The sequence below is a fragment of the Athene noctua genome, chromosome 3 (assembly GCF_965140245.1).
Source record: "Athene noctua chromosome 3, bAthNoc1.hap1.1, whole genome shotgun sequence".
Classification (NCBI taxonomy): Eukaryota; Metazoa; Chordata; class Aves; order Strigiformes; family Strigidae; genus Athene; species Athene noctua.
In genome coordinates, this window is record NC_134039.1 from 7,969,643 (window position 1) to 7,995,607 (window position 25,965).

At 49.1% G+C, this 25,965-nt stretch overlaps 1 protein-coding gene across 1 annotated transcript; it reads right to left on the reverse strand.

Annotated features, from left to right (window-relative positions):
- Positions 1 to 1,215: 1,215 nt before the first annotated feature.
- On the reverse strand, positions 1,216 to 25,230 carry LOC141958885 (alpha-2-macroglobulin-like protein 1). Its single transcript, XM_074901875.1, has 35 exons — positions 25,172 to 25,230; positions 24,214 to 24,397; positions 22,931 to 23,093; positions 22,366 to 22,418; positions 20,329 to 20,349; positions 19,677 to 19,836; positions 19,185 to 19,269; positions 17,248 to 17,359; positions 16,118 to 16,232; positions 15,612 to 15,721; positions 14,974 to 15,141; positions 14,519 to 14,749; positions 13,970 to 14,033; positions 13,444 to 13,589; positions 13,020 to 13,169; positions 12,626 to 12,778; positions 11,580 to 11,664; positions 10,667 to 10,781; positions 9,779 to 10,004; positions 9,524 to 9,650; positions 8,812 to 8,933; positions 8,253 to 8,307; positions 7,549 to 7,632; positions 6,306 to 6,482; positions 6,085 to 6,166; positions 5,119 to 5,275; positions 4,807 to 4,881; positions 4,252 to 4,414; positions 3,626 to 3,840; positions 3,272 to 3,487; positions 3,035 to 3,159; positions 2,623 to 2,713; positions 1,803 to 1,871; positions 1,390 to 1,492; positions 1,216 to 1,256 (listed from the first exon to the last, which is right to left on the reverse strand). Exons 1-35 carry the CDS (start codon positions 25,228 to 25,230, stop codon positions 1,216 to 1,218), a joined length of 4,302 nt encoding a protein of 1,433 aa, XP_074757976.1.
- Positions 25,231 to 25,965: the final 735 nt, after the last annotated feature.

The window sequence follows — 25,965 nt, forward strand, 5'->3', positions numbered from 1 at the left end:
TGCATCTTGTACTCCAAAGCTGCCTGAGTCCAGTTGCAGGAAGTATTAGGAGAAACCGTGGAAAGCATGAGGAGAGAGCAATAAAGGAGCTGGAAGGTTTGTACATTGGCAATGGCAGATGTGGTATCTTCATATGCTAAGCCTGTCATTCATCAACAACTGGCACAAAGATGGCAAGGTCAGGGCTCATGTTGACTTTAATTCTTCTTCCCAGGTGTGTACCAGATATGTGACACCCCCAGCCCCAGCCCAGGCCCTCACAGTGCAGGCACAGCTGCTGGACTGTTGTGATCCCTCAGTCCATCCACTCAGGTGCAGAACCACATGGGCTCAACTTTAATGCGGGCTGTGTCCTAGCTGGGGCACTTCATTCAGTGCCTAACCTGAAATATTGAGCAAAGGCAGGAGTCATGGTATGGCAGTTCTTATCCTTTCCTTTGCCACAAATTTGGGAGCTCCTCCACCTCTTTCTGAGGAACCATATGCAATTGTGGGGGCAGAAGGTAAGACAAACAAGGTGGGCATGATCCAGTCCCTCCATGGCTCTCAGGCCGTGGAAGGTGCCTTGTCTTGGCTAGTAGTGGGGGTGGCTCTCTAAGTAGGTCCCTGGTCATCACTCTTTCTGTGGGATGATGTCAGGATGCAGCAAGTACCATGTCAAGATTCTGTCTTATCCTTCCAGAAGGGAATTGTCCAGACGTGTCATGGATTTAGGCTACTACTAACAAGCTATGCACCTTCTGGCAGCCAAGTACATCACCCCACAAGAAAAAATAATGCATCTTCCTAGCTTCAGCTTGCCCCTTTGGCTCCCTGAATCCCACTTTCCTACACTGCAATGAATATAGAGGCGGGTGGAGGAAATGGATCTGTGTCCAAGTCTGAGGGCCCTTAGCACAGGCTGCTATAGCTCTGCATACTCGCTCTACATGATGCTTAGCCCGCCCTTCCTCACTCATTTTGAGGGATGCTGTCGCTGTCTCTGCCTTCCACCAGAGCTTTCCAGCTGCCTTCTTGGCTGCAAAAGAGCCCCCATCCTAGCTCCACACACCTAGCCACAGATAACTGCCAGTTCCTCTTTCTAGCTGGATATATGCTTCCCACTGATAACCATCCTCCTTCCCATCTTTGACTGCTTACATTTTCTCTCTCCCACACAAGACCCATCATTTCATGATGCCACTGTTTGTATTACTCAGGGACTTGCTGCCTACCTCAACTACAGACAGCACTGTAGTCAGCCAAGGCTCGCTCCTCTGCAAAAGGAAATGAGGAAGTTGATTACACACAAATGCACACACAAAAAGAAGAGTGTATGACAACTTTTCCCAGCCAGAGAACTAGGAACCCACCTCCCAACCCCAGAGTAGGAGGGAATCTTCAACCCACCTGGCTGGTAGTAATCATAGACTTTGATGCTGGCTGGTTTCAGGTTCTTCATCTGAATTACTTGTTCCATTTGCAGAATGAAAGTCTGAGATTCATCATTGAGCTTGTGGAAGTGGGAAAAAATTAGCACGGAAGGGGAGAAAGAACTCATTATATCTTCATCTTCCCTAGCCTGAATGTTTTCATGCACTAAATCTCTCTAATCCATTAGAGATTCTGGATTTTAGAAATGGGGTATGTGTGAGGAATAGCAAACACTAACCCAACAGCAATGAAACTGGGCAAGTTTCCTCTGCCCACAGTTCTACCAGTGATCTTTCCCCACGCTTAGCCCAGCCTTGGGCTTCTCAAACAGCTCCTTCTCTGGCGTTTTGCTCTTGCTGTGTCAAACCCAATGCTTTCGTTCCACTTACCTTCTCCAGATATATGTAGACCACATCCATTTTCACTTCTATTTTCTTAACAACGGTTCTGCGCTCCAGCTGGGATAGGAAACAATAACACAAGGAAATTTGTAAGCTCTTTACTTAGAGCTTCCTGACCTGAAGGATCCACTGTTGTATTGAAGGGATGGTGTGTAGCTGGACTCTCTGTGGAAGTGTCTTTCTCACACATAAGTGTTTTAGTGGTTGTATCCTTGGTAGTCCCTCCTGGCCATCCCTTGTGAGCATCTCGGGGATGAACTGTGCTGTCCCTGCTCAGTTAGAGGAATCTCCCACTCTGAGGACAAAAGGCTGTGTGGATAATACATAGGACTGATGCACTGGTCAGCAAAGAGGTGCAGGCATCAGTAAAGATTCTTTTTATACCATCTCACTGACTGCTAGACTGCTTTTAAAGAACTGCCTGGGGGTTGTGCAAATAATTAATCTTTTTATGGCTTAATTGAAAAAAAAAAAAAAAAGTATCTTTTTGGCTAGAACTAGAGTCTCTCTAAGAAATCTTGTCTTAGAATTGCTGGCAAACAAGTCTTGGTGTTTAGCACACCCTGCAGCACATTTTATTCCTGGCCCAAGACAGAATAGTGTTAGTGGGAGAAGCTGAACCACCTCTGATCTGTAGCCAACCCTTGTGGGCCCTGTATGGAAATTAGAGGTTTTGGTTCAATTACAACAGCAAAGGACCCCTGCTAATTTAGTTACCTCATGGCCTGAAATGAACAGTTCACAACAGGACCAAGCAGGTGGGACCCATTCACCACAGCTGCTTTTTTTTAAATTCCAAAGTCCTTACCAATATCCTGGATCTGGGAGCCAGGACAAATCCAGACAGCAGGGAGACTTCCACAATCACCATGTTGGACGTGACTCTGCTCCCAATGTAGCTGAAAAAGAAGAAAAAACAGTCAGAGGGTCTGATTCTGTGAGAATAGTGCCCTCCCAGCCCTTCTTACCTCCACCACCTACCCTGTGTGCAGGACCCTGAGCCAGGCAGCCCACCTGGGACTGGGGACACAGCAGTCACTGCTCCCTGTCACAAGAGGTATCCAGCACCTTCCTTTCCCCCACCCCTTCCACCTACTAAATTCCTCTGTCCTGTCTGCCCCAAGTGCCGGGTCCCTCCATCGCAGCCCTGAGGCTTTCCCAGATGTTGTCCCCCAAAAACAGTCGGTCTCGCTGGAGGAGGGAACAACCCTTGGGGTCACCTGACAAGGATGCGGACGGTGAGGACACGGGCGTTGGCCTGGCTACAGTTGGTCAGCTCTGTGTTGACACGCAGAGTGAAGGTTACAGCAGCCCGTGGGGGAGGCTCATGGTACCTCAGCACTGTCTGCAGGGTGAGGGCCAGGAGGCAAAAAGACAGCTCAGGCATCATCTCATGCAGGGGGAAGAGGCAGAGTCCTCCACCTCCCCTCTCTCCCAGGCTCATCCCACCACCTCACCTGAGTGAAGACACAGGTGCTGCCATGGACCTGCACCAGGAGCTGCCCCGGGACCTCTGTCAGTTCTGCCTGCTGCACCAGCAGCCGCTTCTGGCGGTGGACTTGGAAAGTCTTCCCGAAGCCCCTCTGGGACTTCACCCTCACCAGCGCCTGGCCTGATGGGCTGAATGTCCTTGCTGCGTATTTTGCTAAAGCTTGCAAGGCAACAACTGTGTCCTAGAAAGGGAGAGACAGTCACCCCTCTGAAAGCATCAGCTCTAATGAAGCTGTCTTGGAGCAGGAAGACCTCAAGAGGACTTGCCCTGCCAGCATCGGGTACAAAAGTAGATCAATCCACAGGGAGCCACTTGTTACCTGGGTGGAGGCAAATCCCCCGTAGGCATTCTGCTGCCGGGTCAGCCAGGCCACAATACCAGCTGCGGTTGTCATGTCACCTGCGTGCACCCGTGGCTTGGAGAGGTACGCCAGGAGCACGTAGGCTGTCAGCTCTATGTCCACTGACTGAGTATCAGGCCAGATGTCTGTGGAAGCCAGAGAGCTTGGCTTGGGGCTCCAGTGGATCTGTCCTCCTGCAGAAGGAAAAGGAGGATGTAGGTTATCTGGAGAAGATGTAATTGAGGGTTCACAGAAAACAAAACCCAGAGTGCTTTCAGGGCTCCTTCAGCTCATTCTCTGTGTTCAGGCCAGGATCATTTTCTCCAATTTATTCTCCAGGGCTTCATCTGGTATTACCTCACAGATTCCTATCTCCTCCCTCAAGAGGATCTTGAAATCCTCCAGGCTGAGGAAACCCTTTCTGATGTCACCCTCACAGCTTGTGAAATAACTCACTGTATTTTCAGTCACACAGTGCAGTCACTGCACAAATACAAGGAATATGTACAAATACATATGCCATTTTTAACCACTCTAGCTGGGCATACATCACTCCAGAACCCAGCAGGTGAACAAGAAGCATTACCCCAAACAGCAGTCAGCACCTGATTTGATGGCCTGTTCCTCCAGTTTGTACAGCAGCTCCTGGGTCGTCTCATAGTCCCCAGCCAGAGCAAAGGCATAGGCCAGCACGGCTTCTGTGTAGATGTTAGTGATGTTGTGAACCACCTGCTGCAGGCAGCGGAGGGTAGTTTGCACCAGTTTGCCCTGTGTGGGGAGAAGAGACACGTGCCAGGCTCTGACAGGGGCAAAACAGGGGGCAGGGAAGTTAATTCCAGGGAGCCAGACTGTGTCTCCCTGATGTAGCTCCAGAGAAACCCGTTAAATTGCACGCTCTCTTGAGGAACCATGCCGTGCAGCCCCAGTGTGCACTGGGAGCCATAGCCACCAAACACTGTTGCACCATGACAGGTTTACCACACTGTCTCTTTTCAGGAATGACTTCACAGTTTGGCCAAACTTTGGCTCCCTGTCAGCAGCTCGCTATACATTCCTGGCCTGGAGAATACCAGCATTTTGAGCTGTTGTGTCGCCACGGCGGTGCCCAGGGGTGGGAGCATACAGGAGGGCTGGAGGGAGCCAGAGCGTAGCGCACTCACCTTCAGCGGCTGACCCAGCTCCAGCAGCGCTGCCGCAACGTACGCCCCCAGCGAGATGTCATCGTCCGCGCTGCCCTGCCAAGGGAATGCACCTTTCACTCTCTAGCTGGCGTTTGGAGGGTGCAGGCAGTGACTCCCCAGAAGGAAAAGCATTCTTTTCGTGTTCCCCGCCCCATACTCTGCTCTCTTTAAGGCTGGTTGCCTGGGTTGCAGGAGTGACTTTCCAGGATTCTCTGGGATCTCACAATCTTCTGCTGTCACATCATCTGTCCAGCCATTCCCAGCTGTGTTCCTGGCTTGGCCCTCATTTACCTTTAGGGAGGAGTGAAAGTTGTTCCCTTTGGTGGCAAAGCAGCCACTGGGAAGCTGGTTTTGCTCTAGCCAGCGTAGGGCATCCTGGATGTTCTTGTCATCTACATAGATGTATTTTCTCGCTTGGCTGAAACTCTTGACTACAAAAGCTGTCAGCCTAGGAAGAGGATGAGTTGTGAGAGAAACACAAAAAAAAAAAAGGCAAAGAGAAAATTGAAGGCCTCCTGGTGTTTCTCCCTGAAGTTAACACTGACATATCAGGGTGCCAAAAAAGAGTCATTTTCATACAGAAAGGCAAGCTAAAAGTGGAAATGGTCCACAGGACCCAAGTGACTCCTCTCCCTCAGCCTGGCTCCACAACAGTACTACTCATGTACTACTGCTTTACCCAGTCATTTCATGGGTGAAAAACTTCTTATCCCTTCTACTTTTACCCCTTGCACTTCATCTCCCCCAGATACCTAAAAAAAAATCCTTCATTCTCCCTTTTCTTTCTACCTTCCTTTCTTCATTTCTCCCAACTCAGACATCACAGGGTCAAGCTGGCCCAGTGCAGCTCTTTCAAACTCTCCCAAGCAACATCCACCCTGGGAAGATGATTTTTTTATTACTCTTGCCTGATCTACCACCTGTCAGCATGTACCCCTCTTGGCTGCTGGGACACCACCAGCAGTACCTGGTGTTGTCTGTGGGGCAATAGCAGGGCCACAGAGACAAAATGGGACCTCCTGCCCCCCCCCCCCCCCCAGCACCACACCTTCATTGTTTCACTTTTCTAGAAAATCTGCTGCCCTGCCTCACTGCTTTTTCAAGTGTCTCAAGTCCCTCAATCTGTCGCCCTGAGAGAGAGCTTCTGGGGTCTCCATCCAAAAGAAGAAAGACACATCCTATCATCTTTCCCAGGCACATTAGCTTCTCTGGCCCAAATAGGAAAAATCAGGAGTGAGGGATATTTGCAGCTCTTACCAAGTGTTCCCTTCCCCATCCTGCTGCCCAAAGACACTGTAGGACCCATCTCTGTGCCTGTAAAGCAGCTGCATCTGGTACCCTGGAGAGATGGAAACAGTGATTAATCAGTACAGTAACACAGAGGGGCCAACACTGACAGAATGAGTGCAAGGGCAAGAACCATTGGTAGGTTGAACACAGGGGAAGGCAGAGGGGCAGGGTGGGTCTGTTGTACTTGCCGTTGCGCAGGAATCCTGTTGCCCTCTCCTTGATCTCAGGGGTCAGCTGCCTCGTCTTCTCCAGGTACTGCAGCACATAGACAATGGGGGCAAACAGCACCATGTTCTGCTCCCCACAGCCGTGGGGCATCTGCACCAGGCGGTCCAGGTTCTGCAGTGCCGTCCCCATGAGGTCACCTACCCAAGTGAAGAAAGAAACAAAGCAAGTATGAATATGATTTGAGGGGCTTCTCAGACAGGCAGTGGATAATAGTGCTTTATCTCAGCGCAGGAGGAAAGCACTGGAGAGAGGAGGAAAGAAGAGCAAGCAAGAGTGCAGGATGGAGAGTGGTGACCGCTTTGCCTCTTCCCAGCCTGGCATCGTGATGCAGGGTGACTGAACTATGGAGTCCCTGAGGAACTTCACCTTATCAGCTTTCGCAGTCTGAAGGGCTCTAACCATAACAAGTACCATTTGTAAAAAGCTGTGAGCAGAGCTGCAGTTGCTCAGTGTGTGTCATACAGACTGACAAATATAAAAGCACTTAAGGAAAACTTGAGATGTTTTTGGTCTTTAGCCAGGCCTGCTCTACCTGGCCATGTGTCAGGCATCAAAATGTCAGTAAGACAGCAGGGGTGCTAGACAGATGGTGTGAAGGTGTCCATATGTCCTCCAGCCAGCCAGAAAAGCCTTGTATTCAGTCTCCTCCACTGGGACTCTGTTGCATAATATCCATGGTTACTTATGCCAGGCCTGGCTTCATACCAATTCTGGCACTGGGGCAAACGAGCCCAGTGCAAAGAGTGTTTTGAATGGTAGGTATGTATGGTCCCAGTAGCCTCTCCAAAGTGTTCTTTTGCAACTTAGTAATGCTGAGAAGGATATCTGTTCTCCAGGAGCTTCTGTTGTAGTGGCAAAGCTTAACAGGGACACAGGATGGTTATGAGCTTTGCTAATTGTAGCTACACAGAATTAGCCAGGGTCTCAAAATCCCAGTAAAAATAATGGCCTAGAGTCTCTGCTCCAAAGTCCTAGCTAGAAAAATAAGAATTATTCTCCTCTGCAGATTACTTTTCCCATGAAAGCCTAAGTGCTAATCCAAAAATCTGAAAGCCTGGTGTTGGCAAACCTTGCAGAGAATAGAAACACAGAATCCTCTCTTTTGAGCAGTTTCATGTCAGATGGATCCTCTGAAACCACCACCAAGTTAAGCCTTGCTCATGTGTAACAGCAGTCAGTGAGCCCACATTAGAAATTATTTACCTGAGATGGAAATGGAAGCCCTGGCAGATCGCTTTACTACGTTGTCAGGGAGGCGAAGGGACACAGGTTCTTCAGCCGTGTTTCCTGATAATGAGAGGATGAAGGTGTAGCATGAGAAATCAAGCCAAATGCATCTAACCAGAGGGACAAGACTGGCCCAGATAAACGGGACATTGTCTACACCCCGTTCACACAGACTGCTCCCTACAGTCTGTCCCAGCAATCACACCAAGCTCCATCGCCTGCAAACTTTTCAGGTTAGAAGAGACACAAGAGCTGCTGGCCAGGCTGAGGGCTCACCGAGCTTCACAGCTCAATTCACTACGCTTCACAAGTTTCACAAGAATCACAGCTGGTCATCACTCAGCAGGGGGATGTGCTGAAGAGACTTGCAGTGTTGCAGGGACAGGGGAGAGGGTTGGAGCAGCTCTCACTGGTGACTATCAAGCCACAGGAACACCCAGGGGCTGCAGCGTGGCAAGGAGACTACGAAGCAGGATTTTGCTACCTATATTCAGTGGCAAATTCAGTAGGTCAGCACATGTGGAAGTAATATTATTTGTTCTTTCCGGTCTAATATGAAGTGAAATTTCCTATGTGAAAAAACATTTGAAACTATTCTTTCATCTGACCTCCCACAGTTCAGTCCTGCTCTCAGGTCTAGTTATTTCAGGCTGCAGAACCCACTCAGACTGTCCACATACCTCCTCTCGGGCACAGAAGGGAGCTGTAAGACTTCTCCACTAACACGCCTTCTGGCTGCCAGGGCAGGAACATGAACATGGGACAGGAGAAACAAGAATACACTCAAAATTCCCAAACAGCAGCAAAATTTCAGAGCAAGTTCTGGTCTGATTTCAGTGGTTGGCCCCAAGGCTGTCAGGGGCTCCTTCCTCCTCACCTTTGGCAGGTCTGTGCTGAAGCTGCCTGCCTCACTGCTCAAGAGAGCAAGAGCAAGCCTGAGGGATGGGGCTCTCTGGTCAGTGAACATATACAAAAGCTCATGTACAATGGGTAACTGAGCAGGGAAAGGTACAGGGAGAAACAGAGACATGGTTTATGAATGCAGCTTAAGAAAGTATACCTCAAGAAGGGAATAGGCTTGGCTAGGTCCTGGGGGGGACAAAGCAAACTGAGACACAGCCTTGGTATGCTAATACTGGCCAAAAAATGATTCGAGAAAACCATTTAGCCCAGCTCAGCTTCCCTTCCCCCAGGGGCAGAGATACTCAGAGAGAGAAGTAAGCCTGCTCTCATACTGACCTGGACCAGCAAGTGTTTGACCAGCGTATGCCTCCGCCTCATGGTAGCTGGCAAGGGCTTCCTGCCTCCACACCGTGACGTGGTGTCCAGTACCTCTATCCTCACTGTGATATTCAGAGTCCCTAGCAAATAAATTGAACAGAGCCTATTTATTTAACTTGTGGCCAAATGGAGTCAACTTGCTTTAACTGATAGTTGTCTGAGATGCTTTGGGTGGCTGATCTTTATAGGATCAGTGGTTTGGTCGGTAAAGGTGAGCCAGCAAGTACCGATGGCTTGTTCAGACACCGTAAGCATGAGGGAACTAAGTAATGTCTCACCAACAGTGGCTTCATTGCACTAAATATGACTGTATCAACGGAAAATCCAACAGCCCCTTGGACCCAGTGTTCCCTTCCCATTGCATATGGAGCCCAGCACCAGCAACACAAGGTTCTCCCACCCACATCCATGCAGCCCCTTCCTCCCAAGCTGGTCCCACAGCCATCTCTCCAAGACTTCTCCACGCCACCCATTCCGTTCCTGCCCTCTGTGATGAACTTGTCTAAGAAGAGAGAAAGAAAGCAGACACGATGGATCACATGTTTGAACCACTGAAAACAAACTTCGGGATCCAGAGGAGACAAGGCTCTGCCAGCTTCTCTAGACCTCCCACTCCCTCTCACTTCAGTTTTAGGGTTCCCCATCACCACTCCCATTTTTGCTTCTGTACCCAGCTGGACTGCTGTCACATTCCACGTGAAGGTCTTGGACTCCTCCACACACAGACACTCCTTGTCCCTGCAGGTCCGGCATGGTTCCACCTGGAAGTCTGAGGATTTAACCAAGGCCACGTGGATCTGGGGGAATGACAGATGCAGGCAAGTGACCGGCAAACTCAGGAGAGATGGCTTTGGCGTGATGCACTCTAAAACGAGGGCATGGTAGGTCTGTCCCCCACAGTGTTACCCGTGGCACAGGCACACACCTGTACGCACTGCTGCAGGTAGCTGAAGACAGTAGCTTTCAGCACGAAGGTCTCTCCTCGAATGACAGAATGCGGCAGTGTCGCATCCACAAAGAAGGGCTGGACTGTTCTGAGGCTCGTGGATGGAGCAAGGCCAAATCCCCTCCCAGACAAGCAGAACATCTTGACTTTCCACTCTGTGGCAGCAGTGGGAGCTGTGACCAGGACACTCCTGCTGCCGTTGGAGCTGAGAGGAAGAGAGCACTTGCATGAAGAAATACATCCCACTTCGCTGCAGTGAGGAGGGCTCATGGCCCTGCGTGAGGGAGGTTATGCAGGTCCTCTTGCTCAGTTCAGCCTCTGTTATATTACCAAAGGCTTCTCTTACAGTGGCTCACGGCAAGGCAGCTCCCAGCAGCTTGTTCCCTAGAGCCATAAACTCTGCCTAAATGCCACCAGCAATGGCTTTATACCCTTCTTCTGAGCAAGACACTGCCCGAGCATTCCAGCTCTGTACACTCGGTCAACAACATGATGTTCTGGCAAGCAGCAGCACCATCAGGCTTAATCTAAGTACTGTGGCAACAAGGACTACAAATTTAGCTGCTGGTGCACCCTCCAGATTGAGAAGTTAGTAGAATGTACCCCAATGTGTGAAGAGAGGATACTTGGTGGTTTGGTCTTGAAGTGCATTGCTCTTCTCTAAACCTGTGTAGACTTAAGTTCTGCACCTCAAAGTCTCCTAGTTCGTGAATCTGACACACGACAAATGCAGGGAAGAGCCACAAAATTCACATGCAGACCTCTCTTTACACCTGTGGCTGGACTTTTGCACAAATGCAAATCAGCCAAGACCCAATAACAGAGAGTTCATCCTTCGGTCCATTTGTAAAATCTGGCATCACTTACCCAACTGAGAACAGATTCCAGATCCAAGTTTCAGGGAAATAGTGGTGAAGTCTCCCTTGGGTGGTAAATTGGGGGTGTTCCTTAGTGATTCTCTGGTCTTCTGGAGAAGGCCCCCCTGAAAGAAAGAATAAGGAGTCCCACCAGAGTAGGAGAGGTGAACTCTGCCAAATATTGACAGCTTAGCACTGGGGCAAGAGGCAAAGCAAGCAGTAAGAGAGATGTGGGAACAGACTGGCAGAGGAAAAACAAGGGGGTGGGTTGATTTGTCAGAAGAGGGAAAACAGGAAGGGAAAAAAGTGGTAACATAAGAACCATCTTGCAGTGAGCTGGTTGCAAGTTTTCCAAGACAAGGTTAAAGACCCTTGCTGACCTGACCCAGAGTTGGTGCTAAAGAGATGAGGGACCTTCAGAGAGACATTTTAACCAGCACTTCTGTAATTCTGTGAATAACAATACTGCGTGCTTGTCTGTAGAAAACTCTCAGTCTCCTGCAAGGAATTATTTAAATATTAGCAGGCATGAAGCCAGCTTAGTATGATTATCTAGTGCAAACTGAGACAGAGAGGAAGGAAGTGACTGTCCCTGCAGCCACAGGTGGGGACTGAAGCCAGGTCCCAGCACAGCCTGTGGGGTAGTCGCTGGGAAACAGATCCTGGCCCATGCTTGGGTTTGTTTGTGCCAGGAAAAGGAATGGCATCCTTTAATATCAGGGAATAGCCAAGTCGTGACATTCTTCAGAGCCCTTTTTACAGGGACTGGGTCATTCCTGCTGAGGCTGCTGGGCTGTAGGCTGTGGCAGCAGCACCCGTTACTCCTCAGAATGCCAATATCCACTTCCAGTAAACCCCAGAGATCAGAGGGCTCTCTCATCTGGGTGACCTCATGTCCCACGTAGGCTGAAAGTGCAGCTCACCCATGGTCAGCTTCCTATCTGCCCGATGAAAGCACTGAGACGACTTCTTGATTACAAGGTTTGAGAAGATTTTCAGCCCCATGTTCTGTTAGGAAAAGGAGGGCAGGGGAGGCAGAAAAGCATCTGTGAGTGGGGAATAGTGGCCACTGCTCTTCAAAATTACTCAGCAAACCACCAGGGCCAGGACAGCCCAGTCCCCAGGCAGCCCAGAACAACACTGGCCCCAAGCAGACACAGTGCTGAGGGAGGCATGGCACAGCCTCCCCAGTCCCTTTTTTCTCAGGAGGTCACTAAACCACCACCTCTCTTCTGGGGGACACTGGGATGTCCTGCTCCTCTCCATGCATTTCCAGTGGCGAGGGCACAGAGGAGAGGTGTTAGTGTCCTGCCCCATCCCCTCATGCACTTTGGAGGGAATAGCTGGATGAAATCTGCCCTCTGAAGTCATACAGAGGTGTGATGGGGAGCACACATTCAGCCCCTGGGGCTGTGACATGGGCCTGTCCACAAGCACAAGAGATGTCCCTATTCTGTGAAAGAGCCTCCGAGGATGTGTCTCTATTGCTAAATAAAAGAGTACAGGGTCTGATCCCCAGGTCCAAGGGCAAATGGCACTGACTGTCTTACATCCATGAAGCTTAAGGCTAGTCTGTTCTAGATGAGATCTGCCTTAAAGACAACAAGAGATCTGCCTGAGAACAGCCCAAAGCAGTGCAGGGTGCAGACTAAGCCATGTCAATAGTCTGTGGTCTAATGCTTGGGATCATTAACACTGTAGACAAAGAGTACACAGCCCAGGACCTCATTCCCAAGCCCCAAAAGCTGGGGTTTACTGGTCCAGGATCTCATCATCTTGCTTTCTGCATCTGTAGAGCGGAATACAGGTGTTCACACTCATAATGTGATTGTACATCTCTTGAGATAGCACAGCTAGGTCAGGACAGACCAGCAGGACCTGTCTGGAGAAGGCAAGGCCCTCTCAGGCTGCCTGGAGAGAAAGATGCTCATAACTTCAACAGCTTTGGGAAAAGTTACAAGGTGATTACCCAGAAAAGGTTAAAGATGTCAGGCTGAAAGGAATGCTGTGGCCTCCCTTGTAGCAGAGATGACGTGGACTGGGGCTGAACACAGTGATCGGAATGCTCTTCTACTTGGGCAGGGTAGCCGTGTCGGTAGGCAGCAGGGAACAAACCGTAGACCTAGGGAAACTCACAGGCAGGGAAGAACTGGGCAAGGAGCAGATACCTCCAAATGCTTCACTCCACCATCCCCTAGTATACATATCTGTTCCTGCCCGTATCTCTAGGCAGATTCTGCTTTCTCCTCCACACAAAGGTCTCCTCATTCATTAGCCTCCAGCTCCCCTTGCCGCAGCCCCTGCCTGCCTCTCCTAGTTGATCCATCACTCCTGGTTTTTTGCCTGGTTGCACAGACACTCACCATTTGGCTTGTCAGCTCACTCTCCGGTCTCATGGAGAATATATTTTCATTCACTGCTTGTACTGCACACAGAGATCCAGGGGCTGCCTGCAGCTGGAGCTGCACTGTTGACCCTGGGTGGGCTTCTTTAGCGGTGAATCCTACCTTGACCTTGAGCAGAACACCAGGAAAGGAAATATGGAAAAGACAGAAAAAGGGGTGAGGAGGCTGACAGATAGGCGGCACAGACAGGAGGGAGATGAGCTGGAGTCTTCCCTGCTCAGCCACGGCTGTGAACACAAGTGACTGCTGAAGCTTTTCTGGTCCCTGGGCACTGTGCTGCAGACACTCCCTTCCACTCTTCTCCCCAGTTCTCTTTCTGAAGGATCTGAGGGTCTCTTTCCCTCAGGCTTGCTGACTCCCCCAGCCTAGGAGTGAGTCTCACCTGGTTTTCAAAGCACAAGGCAACATCGAAACGGATGCTGTCAGCTGTTACCCCTCCATTGGGGAAGATGGCATACACCACTAAGGAAGGTGATGGGGTGAAGTCAGCAGTGAAGGTCAAGGGGATGGAGAAGGAGCCCTTCAACACTGAGGAAGGAAAGGCAAAGTGTTTTCATCACAGCCACACCAAGATCTCCCTCTGCCCTCCTTTTTTCTGCTTTATAATCCCACAATGTCAAAACAATTCCTGCTGCTGCTCTGTCTGCCTCTCTCTCCTTTCTCTGACCATGTGCTCCATCTTCACACATGTCCTCCCAGTCTCTCTTGCCATCACTGTTTCCCTTGTTCTGTCTTTACAGCTTCTTCCAGGTGATGCAGTTTATTCCTGTCTCCCTCTGTCCTGCTCACTGGCTATCCAGGACCTATAGATTCAGGGAATTTGGGAGAAACTCTGGCAGCTCTCACTGTCTGACCTAGAAACCCACTGGGTGCAACTTTTTCCCATTATCCAACTGCCATATACTTACTGTTCAGCTTCCCAACCTGGACACTCCTCTGTCCCCTGACAAGAATTCCAGCCTTTCCAGTGACCTGTGGGAGGAGGGACTCAGGATGAGCAGACTGCTCTTCACCAGTGTGAATCTTGCTCTTCTAAGCAACCTCAGAAATAAGCTGTGGGTCCAATTCAACCCCAACCACCTTCAGATTTGCAGATTTGCAGCACAGTGTGGGAAGAGAAGCTTCAAGATGTGAGATACAACTTTAAAGAGAGACAAGTTTGACAGCAGACTCTGCACAAGACACCATCCGCTGCAGCCTTGGCAGAGGCTAAGGGGACGATGGGCTGCAAAAGTAAAAGCCTCCTCCCATCCATGGAGGTGACTGGAACAACTGATAACAGGATCACACTGTGGCCAGGCTGAGTTCTACTGGATGTAGACTTCACCCAGTTCTCCAAGAACAAGTTTTTCCTGTCACCCTTCCAGGGATGATCTAAATTACACCCTCAGCATTTCACTGGTGTCTGGTCCCATCAGTGCAGCCTTTCCCCCAGGTTCTCCACTTCCCTTACTCACATAATATGCAAAACCTATACGGCTGGTGTCTTCTCCCAGGTCATCCCGACTGAGAGTGAAGGTCACCTGGACATTCTGCTTCAGCCCACAAGGTAGTGTTTCTGTGGGTGGGTGTATGTCCAGGAAGCTCTTGGTGGTGACATGGAAGGGCTGCAGGTAATGGTAAGCGTTTGTGTAACTGAAGCCATTTTTTTGAGGTGTGTGCGTGAGATCCTCCAGCGTGAACCTTCCCTGAGAGGGGATCAGAGACACACAGAAATCAGGAGTTTCATGCTTCAGTGCTTTGTTAGGATATCATCAGCTTGGTTTGGGAAAGGCTGTGCTTGGAGCCTTCCCCCTGGCTCTGCACAGGCAGAACTTTGTGGGGAGCCCAGTCCTGGGCTGCAGGGCAGGGGTGGGGAGCACTGGCAGAGCTCAAGGATTCTCACTTTCCTCTATTCAGAGGTGGGATTTACCTCCAATGACACTGATGAGCTGTTCCAGGCAGTTGTGTCCAGGTTGAACGATGCTATTCCGCTGTCATCTGTGATGTATGTTTTGATAAACCGACGCCTCATGAACTTTATAATGAGGTAAACTTTTCTGTTTTTCATACCATTTCCATAGTGATCCTGAAGCTTAATCTGGTGACAACACAGTGAGACAGAAAAGTCAAAGTCAGATATTTCTTCCAGTGTCATACCCAAAACTTTCCTTCCTCTGACAAACATAGAGCCTCTGGTGTAGGTGGCCTTAACTTCAGCCTGGCCCCAAGAAGACAGACCTATAAAACTCCCTTATCTCTAAATTTAAGACGAAAGCGATTAAAACATGTCTGCTCCAAAAGGTGTGTGTGGCTAGAGCATGAGGAGCTCATATCCTAGTGAACAGCTGAGACATCCTTGCATCCCAGCACCCCTGCTGAGATATCACTCATTGCTCTCAGCTGGAGGTGTAAACACATCAGGGAAACTGAAATGTAGAACTGGAGCTGCACTGTCAAGTAATGTGTCACACTGCAAGGTAAAGTACTCTGTCTGAAGAACAGAAAATTATTTGGGTCAGCAAAATTTACTAGCCAGTGGGGAGTGAAGAAGTAAGGGAAAAAAATCACCTTCCCCCTGTAGGGTACTCCGGGAATGTAGTATACGTTTGGTGTCTCAAACACTGCCCTTGGAGCTGTTCTGGAGATGAGGATTTGTCTGGAGGTGTTGATCTGAACCCCTGTTGGAACACAGAGTCCAAGGGAAGCAGGATCAGTATCGGAGATGACCACCACACCCTCGTTCAATCTCACTTTGTTATTCCCACCTTTCCTTCCCAACACCAGCACCCTTTGGGGTTTGGAGGCTGTTCCTGGGGCAGCTCCTTCATTAGTTAAGCTGTCTCCAAACCCCTTTGTGGCCTCAGGGACCATGCTCCCAGCCACACCTCATCCCCCTACTGCTGGCAGAGTAATGGCCTGTGGGCACAGTGAATTCCTTGGGCGTGACCACTCTCCGTGTCCTGTGATGGTCCCAGCACCAGGTGGAAGAGAGGGGCAGGTGTGCCTACCCTGACCCTCACCCCCCAGAATGGTCCCTCTTGTCCTTGTGCCTTCCCTGATGAGCCCCTGCGTACCTGTGCCCATCTCCAGGAGAGAGGCTTCTGCAGAGAGCTTGCTGTCTTCCTCACTGGGAGCCAGGTTGAAGACTGACGTGCTTACAGAGTGAGTGAAGCACCCCTTGCTCATGGTCTGCAATGGGAAGTGGTAGACGTTATTTGGGGCTGGGGAGAAGGGAATGGGTTAGAAGTACAAGGTATTAGTCATCCTGTCATAACTACTGACTGCAACAAGTCATACTGCTGACTCATATATAGATAGATATGGTTCACATTTTAAATTACATATTTTCTATTTTATATGCATGAATACATGTAATTCATATTTTAGAAATATAAAACAAAACACGTGTCACAGTTTTATTGAAGTTACAGTGTTGGCAACTTTCCAGCTTTAGCAGAAAACTGAAGATTGCACCAGCTGGATCACAGAGCAAATATATGAGTATTTTAATAGATCTAGCTAGAAGAACTGCAAAATCAAATGAAAACTCAAAGTAACGAATCATTTCCAGAGCTGGAAGATTACAACTACCATAACAAGTCATAATGACAAATCATAAAGCATGAAAAGTTTTCAACCATGTATGTACAAGGAAAGAAAGAGCCCAGCTATGAAATATGTTGTGAGGAACAGGAAGATGTAATACGGAAAATATAAAAATATGCAATATATAAATATATAAAAATATAAAATTAAGTATAAAAGCCACTGTGTGATTTGGCTATGGAATTAAGCATATCTCCACCATATGCTACTGTCCTTGTGCAGCTCCAGGACAGGTTCACCTTAACAGGGTAATTGTGCACCCGAGAAAGCTCTATTAATTGTTGTTTCTTACACTGCATCAATTTCTAGCCAGTTATGCTTCTCTCAGAAACCTAAATATTTCTGTGAAATTCCTCTTTTCTAGTCTCTATCATTAATAAGCAAAGTTACAAAGAAGAACTTTTGGAGGCAAAGGCTTCTCAGTTGGTCTGGGCAACAATAATTGCATTAACTGAATAAACACAAATAAACACAGTCTACATTACAGAGGTTGACAAACCTTCCCTACAAAACAGTTCATTCTGTTCACTCAGCCCTTGACACTCGGTCCTGTGTGGTGTTGCTTCATTACTCCAAAATCTTCCAGGATTTTACTCACCGGCCCACTGTATTCCCTACAGATGTCCTTGCTGGCATTTGGAGGATGCCTCCTTGCCTTCTGGCACAAAGTCACCCGCATGGTCCCTTGCACTGCTTTCCCGTAGCTGTACCTGCAGGGAGAGCACCAGAGGAGCTGTCGAGCAGAGGCACTGTGTGTGTTTTGCTGAGCATGTTGCTCCGCACAAGTGGCCTTCCCGATGAAGGTCGTAATGCAGCTGGTAAGCAGGCAGGCATAAATGAAAATATAGCACATTCTGTACTTGGGGAATGCAAGAGCACAGTACTGCAGCCAACAGAGGCAGAAACAAAGCATAGGTGGGAAAGGACCCACACTCTGAAGCTCTCCCACTTCTGGATGCTTGATGTCCTGGAGTTGCTAACACAGAGAGCTGACCTGAGCCCATGTGTCCTTGCAGCTCAGAGCAACAGCCAGTGCAGATATGAGCTCAGAATCACAGATCACAGAATCATCTAGGTTGGAAAAGACCTTGAATATCATCCAGTCCAACCATTAACCTCACACTGACAGTTCCCAACTACACCAGATCCCTCAGTGCTATGTTGACCCTACTCTTAAACACCTCCGGGGATGGGGACTCCATCACCTCCCTGGGCAGCCCATTCCAACACTCAACAACCCCTTCTGCAAAGAAATGCTTCCTAATACTCAGTCTAAACCTTCCCTGGTGCAATTTGAGGCCATTCCCTCTTGTTCTATTGCTTATTTCTTCATTAAAGAGGCTCATCCCCCCTCTCTGCACCCTCCTTTCAGGGAGCTGTAGAGGGCGATGAGGTCTCCCCTCAGCCTCCTCTTCTCCAGACTAAACCCCCCCAGTTCCCTCAGCCGCTCCCCATACGACCTGTGCTCCAGACCCTGCACCAGCTCCGTTGCCCTTCTCTGGACACACTCAAGTCATTTAATGTCATTTTTTCAGGTGTGAAAGCAGCGGAAACCTGCGTCCCTGCAGACAGCGACAGCAAGTGCATGGTATGGCAGTAATAGAGTTACAGAATGACCTCATGCCTGCCTCACTATGGGCTTATCTCATGATTTGGACTCTTGTTTCCATCTTCAGACCTGCTCTGCTGATTTTGCAAGGTACAGCAGACATGTGCCCTTGTGAGGGCAGACATTTCCACCGCCTGCCTTGCTCCCTTTCCCTGCTTTGACTCCTCTCTGGCTTTCCCTTTGGAGTAATGCTCCTGTCAGTAACAGGAAGATGTCTACGCCCCATCCTGGGGTTGTGGAGTGCTGTCCTGTTTTCTATTAGAGCTTCATATGGTCTAATTTTAAAAGTCCCAATTAATGAGAAATTATGTCAGACCAGCAGCGAAGAGATATCAAAAGTCTCTGGACAACCCAGCTCCAAATATGAATGAGCTCACCTTTATCTGTCTACAAAGTGCTTGCTGGATCATTTTCCTTCCTCCTCTGTGCTTCTATCACCTGAGGTCATGCCTTCCTTCACACCCTCATCTGCTCAGTTTTTCTGCTAATGACTACATAACTAGAGAGACCCACCTGCTGCTTCTAAGAAGGTAGTAAGTTCACCAGCATGTGAGAAGAAACAGCATAACCTTCTAAAGAAACACCAGATCCTGCTCCTTTACCTCAGCAGATCAGTCCCATGTTAGATATGTGCTTTTTCCCTACATAAGGTCTTTTAAGGCTGGACACACACAGCTTCCAGAGCAGGGTATCACTTGCCGAGGACAAGTGTCCCTACAGCTGGATGGTCTCTCCCAAGTGTGGCTTGTGCACCTCTTCCCCAGGGAAGAACCCATCAGTTTGACTCTTCCACTAGTTGGGATTCTTCAAAAGGAATGACTGTGTTTGGCCCTTCTTGAGCCACTTCTCCTTGATGGATTCAGGAAACATATAGGAGAGACACAGTTTTGATGAGCTCTTTCCTTTCCCCTGAACATCCTTCTTACCTGCCACACACACGCAGTGGGAAAGTTTTATCTGAAGCGTAAATCTGAGCTGGTCCCTCGAAGAAAACATCAAACTTTTGCAACACTGGGACAAAAACCACAAAGTTACTCCTAGACATGGGATTACAGAAGGGAAGAGTGGGTTCATGTAAGGTTGGAAACCCATGAGGGAATAGGTTCATGAGGTAAAAGCAAGGACTAATTAAAAACAGGGAAAACAAAGAAAGAATCCCCTTTTCCCCCAACATACAGTCTCACAGAGGTATTTAGTGTATTCTCATTCTGTGACAGCCTACTTGTTAGCAGACACCTTCTCCAGGAATCTCCACTACAATCTCCCTCGTGTTGATTTCTGATATTACCCACCCTATAGATTAATCCTAGCTCTCAGACAGTCGATCTTAGTTTACAATATTTGCCTATATATTGTTTCACAGAGAGAAACAAGCAATTTTTTTGATCCCGTTCTTTGTTCTCCATACTCCATCTTACCGCGTTCCTCCACCTTAAAAGTACTGGACACTTTTGGGTTCACCACACTGATGGTGTAAGTCCCCAGAGAGAGTTCAGCAGCTAGTTGGAAAGAGAGATCTGCAATGCCCTGTTTTGGTCTCACATCCAGCCACTGGCCAATGCGGTTTTGGCTTGGGTCCTGCAGTCCGAAGGAAGGAAAGAAGAGGCGGTCATCAGCAACACCTGCTATTCTCTACCCAGAGCCCACTGGATGCAAAGGCATTCCAGAGATTTCAGAGGCTTTCACAGGTTCCTGCTGTTTTTTTCCTCAGACGGTGCTGAAGTGACCTGAGTGCTAGAGCATCGACAGAGGAGAACCCAACCCAGCCAGGGTTACTCTACTCTGTACCGACATGGAAAAAGAAGGTATGAAAGGTCCTGACATGTCTTACATAAAGATGAATTAAAAGAGTTAGCTAAAGCCTGGCTGGCATTCCTGAATGTAGAAATAGATGGAAGCTGAACTCTTTGGAAGGTCAGTGCCTGTTGACAAGAAGCATGTGGGCAGAGTATACACGTCCATGTGTATACACAGACCCTAAGAAATCCTCACTCAGTAAGACAACAGCCTAGGCATTATCCATACTGAAATACCTTTCCCCATAACACCTGGGGAGTCTGAAACACCCACCTGGAGTTCCACCACAGCATACTGCAAAGCAAACAGACAGCAATGTCAGAAACTGGGATGATATACCAATTCGCATTTAAACTTATCTTACCCGCCTAGCCCATGTACTGTGACACCTCCAGTCCCAAACGTTACAATACAAGGAGCTTGATCCTACCAAATTCTGGGAGGATGGCTTTGAAATAGTAATGAAAATATGTAACATAAAAATCTGTGCTATTCTTTGGATTTGCTTTTTGATCCCTGAATTTTTAAGATACAGTTTGACAGATACTCTACAACTGTGAAAGCTAGAATTTACTATATAAAAAAAGGAGAAAAGTAGAGACACTCACAAATACCATCATCCCAAGTTCACAAATATTAAAAGGCATCAGTTTTGTAACATAAGTCCCAAGAATTAGCAAGACTACGTCACCTATAGGAAGAATACACCCCACATTTTCCTGTAAAATCCCTGGCCTAGGAGGTGAGGCTTGGAGATATGAATTACTGCTGACTGCAGCTGACAGTAACAGGGAGGGACAACGAAGGACATACTTCAGCCCTTCTATGCCTATTAATTCTGTATTTGCTCTTGTATCACTGCAGCTATCAGCCAGGAGGTGGTGAAGGACATTGATTTGCAAGCGCGAGGCTAAGGAGGCAGGAGGCGCTTGGAAGAGTAACTGGTCTGTAAACAGAAGGCCACGTGTAATTTGCATTATTCATCATTCTAAGCTTTCATACAAGTTATCATAGGCAGCTCTGTTTTCACTGAAAGAGGAAAAAAAAGTACAGGTTAACTATTTTCATAACTTGAATCTAACGTCAGAGCTAAAACAAAACATGCTGGTGGATGGCACCCGTGTTATCTCCAACCCGTCTAATTTACAAACTCTATATGATAGCTTTAATGCTGCAGTGTACTCAAGCCTCATAATAGCTTTGGCTAAACATGACCTCTTTTGAGTTTTCATCACAGCATTATTAACAGTTATGTTAATTTACTTATACTCACACATAGACATCAAACATTTACAAACACCTTCCTGAACCAATTGTAGTCATGGAAGCAAATGTATTGTTTACTCTATTATCTAATATAAGAGCTATGACTTCTCTGCTGGGAGGAGAAAGGAATGTGTGATCCTAGGCCCTTACAAATAGCCCAGAAAAGAGGAAATGATGTCAGCAATAACAAATCTGGAAGGATCTCGCCCTTTATTTCAGTCTGGAGGGATTTGATCCAACTCTCTGCTCATGTGTGCCCTTCAGCATTTATCTGCCATGGCATAAATTCCTGTTGGCTCTCCCTAAATTGCTTGAGGACAGAGGAGTGTGAAATAGCTGTAGCTGCTGCCTGCAGGTATAATTGCTTACTGTAGAAAGATGCTAGTCTTGCCGTTTTCTGGCTAACACGTATGCAAGTCCCTGGCAACTTCTCACTCGCTTGACATGGGGAGAATGAGCTGCTGCCAGCAGCAAGTCAGTATAATTTGCTTATACTGTTTTCTCTCTTTTCTTTTTTTATGATCACTTCATGTGTATCCTTTCCCATATCAATTGATTTTTCTTGAAACTTTGCAGATGCATCCCAGCTTGCTTCAGACCCTCCTGCCAGCACCCTTAGGTGCAACACACTCCACAAATTGCTGAGCTTTCCAGAGCTGCGGGAGGGGAGCTTTGGGTCTGGCTGAGTCTGTACCCCACTTGCCTTGTAACTGTGCCCGTGGCCAGCAGCAGGGGAGCAGGTGACCACTGCACCCAGGCTGCCCTGTACTGATTCATCTAGCTGGGAGTGCGGGCACGCTCCCAGATACCGCCAGCAGTGCCAACCCTCCCACTGGCCAGCAGCCATCCTGCGAGAGAGGCAGCACAGCCCTTGGCAAACGGGCACTGCTCTTCCAATTCAGTGCAGTAGAGGGCTGGTGTTGGCCGCTCTGTTGCTGCAGGAACTGGGACTGACCCAGCCTCCGCAGTGTGGGGCTGACAGAGGAGGCAGAACTGCCAGAGGGAGCCCCGAGGCTTCCTCACCTCCACTCAGATGGGCTTTACCTTGCTGTTAACAGGAGAAAAATCTTGGGTCAACGTCACGATCCGGAATTTCACTGAAGGGAGAAAATGGAGAAGAGCACATTATAGAGATGGAGTGCTTCCAGGAATGGACCTGCCCCGCACTTGTCTCACCCCAAAACCACAGCTCCACACACAGCCCTACCTGCAGCCCTTAACCCTCGCTCAGCCCTGCTCACTGCCTCTTTCCCCCAAATGCATGGCAGCAGCACAGCAGCCAGCCCCACAATTTAGGGTCTTTCCCACGGGCTACACCCGGAGTTACCCTTACGCTTCCTTGTCTGCAGTGTGAGCAGACCAGTCCTACCTGGCCCTGGCTAAGACCGGTGTTCAGGTCTGCTCCTAGAGCATGTGAGACTGACCCTTCCAGTCCCCTCCTGCTCCCAAAACATGGTGCATGGCTACTTCACTTCAGAAGGCAGCAGACAGCTTCCCTCTCCAGCCCCATGGAGTTTGCATGGCACAAAGCACTCAGCGTGCCACTCACGAGAAGTTGGGAATAAAGTCAAGGCAGGGGAACTGTCAGGGTGCTCCATGCAGCGCTCACCTGTCTGCCCTGGGTTATAGACAGGTTTATCCATCTGGATGAAGGTGCCTGTGCCAGCCCTGTGGATCAGAACTTGCTTCTCTTCGTTTGCACTGAAGTAGTGGCCGTTGGAGATGCGCAGGTGGACGGTGCCCACCTCCTGGCTGCCTGCAGGTTGGGGGACCTAGGACACAAAAGAGGAGCCACCAGGTTAGCAGGCAGGAGGAGAGGACATGACACCGGTGCTCTTCTCCTTGATCCTGCTGCACTGTGAGGCCAGCCCCTTCTCCATCTTACTCTGAAGGCCAGCACAGAGTGTCTGCCCAGTGACTGAGGGCTGTGTCTGTGGAAACACAGGGGACAATGCCTTTGCACTTGGGAGAAATCTTGGCCAAGAGGAAAAGGGAGCCTGTTCTGGCACAGAATTGTGTCTGCCCCTTCACAGGGACACTGTTAGAGCCTGCATGGAGTGAGATGGAGACGACAACCCAAGGTAAGGGAAGATCTATGTCGATGAGAAATCTGTGTCCTAGAGTTGGTCATGGAGGCTGAAATCACAGAATCACAGAATCAAATAGGTTGGAAAGGACCATGAAGATCATCCAGTCCAACCGTTAACCTGGCACTGACAGTTCCCAACTCCACCAGATCCCTCAGCACTGGGTCAACCCGACTCTTAAACCCCTCCAGGGATGGGGACTCCACCACCTCCCTGGGCAGCTTATTCCAACGCCTAACAACCCATTCATTCATCAGTGCAAAACAAGAAAATAAAGTTCATGAGTCTGGCAGATCAGAAAGACTTGTGCTGAGCTTGTGTGCGCTCCCTCACATGCCTTTCCTAGTCCACCAGCACATTTTCCAGCCCTGAAAGAGAAGTTTGGAGGGAAGCAGACATGATGGGAGGCCAAAATGAAAGGTCTGGCTTTTTCTGCATCACGATTCACAGACAGCACCCTGTGACTGTGCGTCCTGCTCAGAGAGGATAAGCTGTACAGCTGCCACTTGGGTGCTTCCAAACATCTCCATCCTCTCTAGTCCTTTGGTGCCAGGCTAGGCAGCCTTTCCTTGGTGTGCCCCAGGCTGGATTGTGAGATACCCAGCAGGAGCACATCATGCAGACAGACAAAGGCAGGGAGCAAAGACACCAGACACAAACTAAACACTCTCCCTGACTGTGCACTCACTCCTTCCCATGCCTCTCTCCTCCTGTCTTTCTCTATTTCTCTGGTGAGAGAAGTCACGAGCCAAAAGAACATGCTGGGAGCTGCCAGCTAGAGCTCCCTGCCAAGAATGGTCCTGACCTGAAATCTGGAGCACTCAAAGATCCAGTTGTTCCGGACGACCTTGCGGTAGAGGCTGAGGTTGCCAGATGGATGCACAAGAGTTAAGGCCACACGAATAGGCTTCTCCACCCCCCGGAGGTCCAAGCACACCCTCTGGGAAGACGGGTAGGGCAGGGCAGCTGGAACGATGATCAAGTACCTCCTGCATTGGGGAAACAAGGCATCAGATTCTGGGAGCAGTTTCATCTGCTCTTGACACTAATACTCTGAAGCAGCAAGAGGGTTTACCACCTCTCTGGGGCCAAGAGGTGCTGCTGTGCTGGAGTAGGAGGGACAGATTAACAGTGAGAGTGTGAACCTCTCAGGGGGGTGATGGAAGGTATATGGTTAATTTCAGATAAATACAAGAGAAATGCTTTCAGGTGACATTAGGTCACACTGGTGTGTACATGGCTTTGGAGGATGCTACAGTAGCATAGAGAAACATATATGGTAGAGTCCATCTCTGCTTCTGCCAAGGGAGCCATTCATAGGTGTTCCCTGTAGACATGGAAAACACAACAGCCCAGCCCCTCACAGAGAAGGATTCACCCTTCTTGCTTTGAGATGGCTCCTCTACTACCTTGGCAGCAGCCTCATTCCTGCTTAATCATCCCCAGCCCTGCAACCCTTTTCGTTTGCCCTTCACTTTACCCTACACCTTTCCCTTCAGCCTGCCTCAGACCGCAGCTCCTCACTCTTCTTGTTCCCACCACCAGTCCCCACCCAGTTCTTGTACTACACTGATCTCCATGGGAGAGGTCTCCACCTTCAGGAGGGTCCTGTGTTCATAAGAAGGCTTGTGGCATGCTGCGCACCAACCCATATTTATCCCTTCCAGGAGATGACTCGCAGGGTCCCATGCTCTCTCCCTGCTATCCTGACCCCTCCCTCAGCATCACAACTATCAATCACCAGATTTTTAAATGGCACTTACGGTTGTGCCACTATCCTCAGGGTGTAGAGCAGGCAGCTCAGGAGGAAGGGAGTCCACATTTTCATGGGAGACCCCCAGAGAGGTGGATTCCTCTGGAGAGCCAGTCAGGAGAGGAGGTAGGGTGCAGCTTCTCTCCTTCTAAGGTCTCCAAGCCACCTGCTATTGTTGTTGTTTCTCCCAGGAAGCAGACAAGAAGCCCCAAAGTTTCCTTTCTTCTGCCTCATTCCTGTGTTTATAGTGCTGCAGGCACAGGGTTGTACCATTCAGGATGTTCCCCAGCCAATCCAAGTCTTTTTGGACTCCAGCCTTTCTCCTACTCCCCTGTGGATGGCCCAGCATCATTCAGACAAATTTACTTTTTATTTTGCTAAGAACCAGTCTGTTTCCTGTTCACTGCACTGACCCTGCTCCTTGTGCCAGTTGCAGCCCCAATCCCATTGTTTTGCCTCCAGCGGGATTGTCCCACAACCCCTTGACATGTGCACTCAGCTGGAGCTTGCAGTGAACTCTCATGGTCATGCTGTCCTCAAGCTTTCTGAGTTTGTAGCTCCTGAGGCAGGTCTCAGTCTTGAACTGGAGATCAGGCTTTGTATAGAATAAGTATATATGCATAGTGCTCTGCTCCTTCGCGGAGCGCTGCCTCACGCAGGAGGAGAGCACGGAGAGCAGGAAGAGCTGCAGCCTTCACCTTAGCTCTGCCCTACAGGTATTTCGGTTTGAAGAGGAAATCTAACAACTGCAGTTCCCTCCAGTGGTATCACACAGTCCTCTGCAGTCCAGTTAGGGTCAACTTA

Excerpts from the sequence above, each read along its gene's own strand:
- LOC141958885 (XM_074901875.1), bottom strand. The coding sequence starts at position 25,230 with ATGTGGACTCCCTTCCTCCTGAGCTGCCTGCTCTACACCCTGAGGATA. Across the intron at positions 19,837-20,328 it reads ATGCTGTGGTGGAACTCCAG|GACCCAAGCCAAAACCGCAT; the intron begins GTGGGTGTTTCA and ends TTCGGACTGCAG. Across the intron at positions 4,882-5,118 it reads ACTTTCACTCCTCCCTAAAG|GGCAGCGCGGACGATGACAT; the intron begins GTAAATGAGGGC and ends TTCCCTTGGCAG.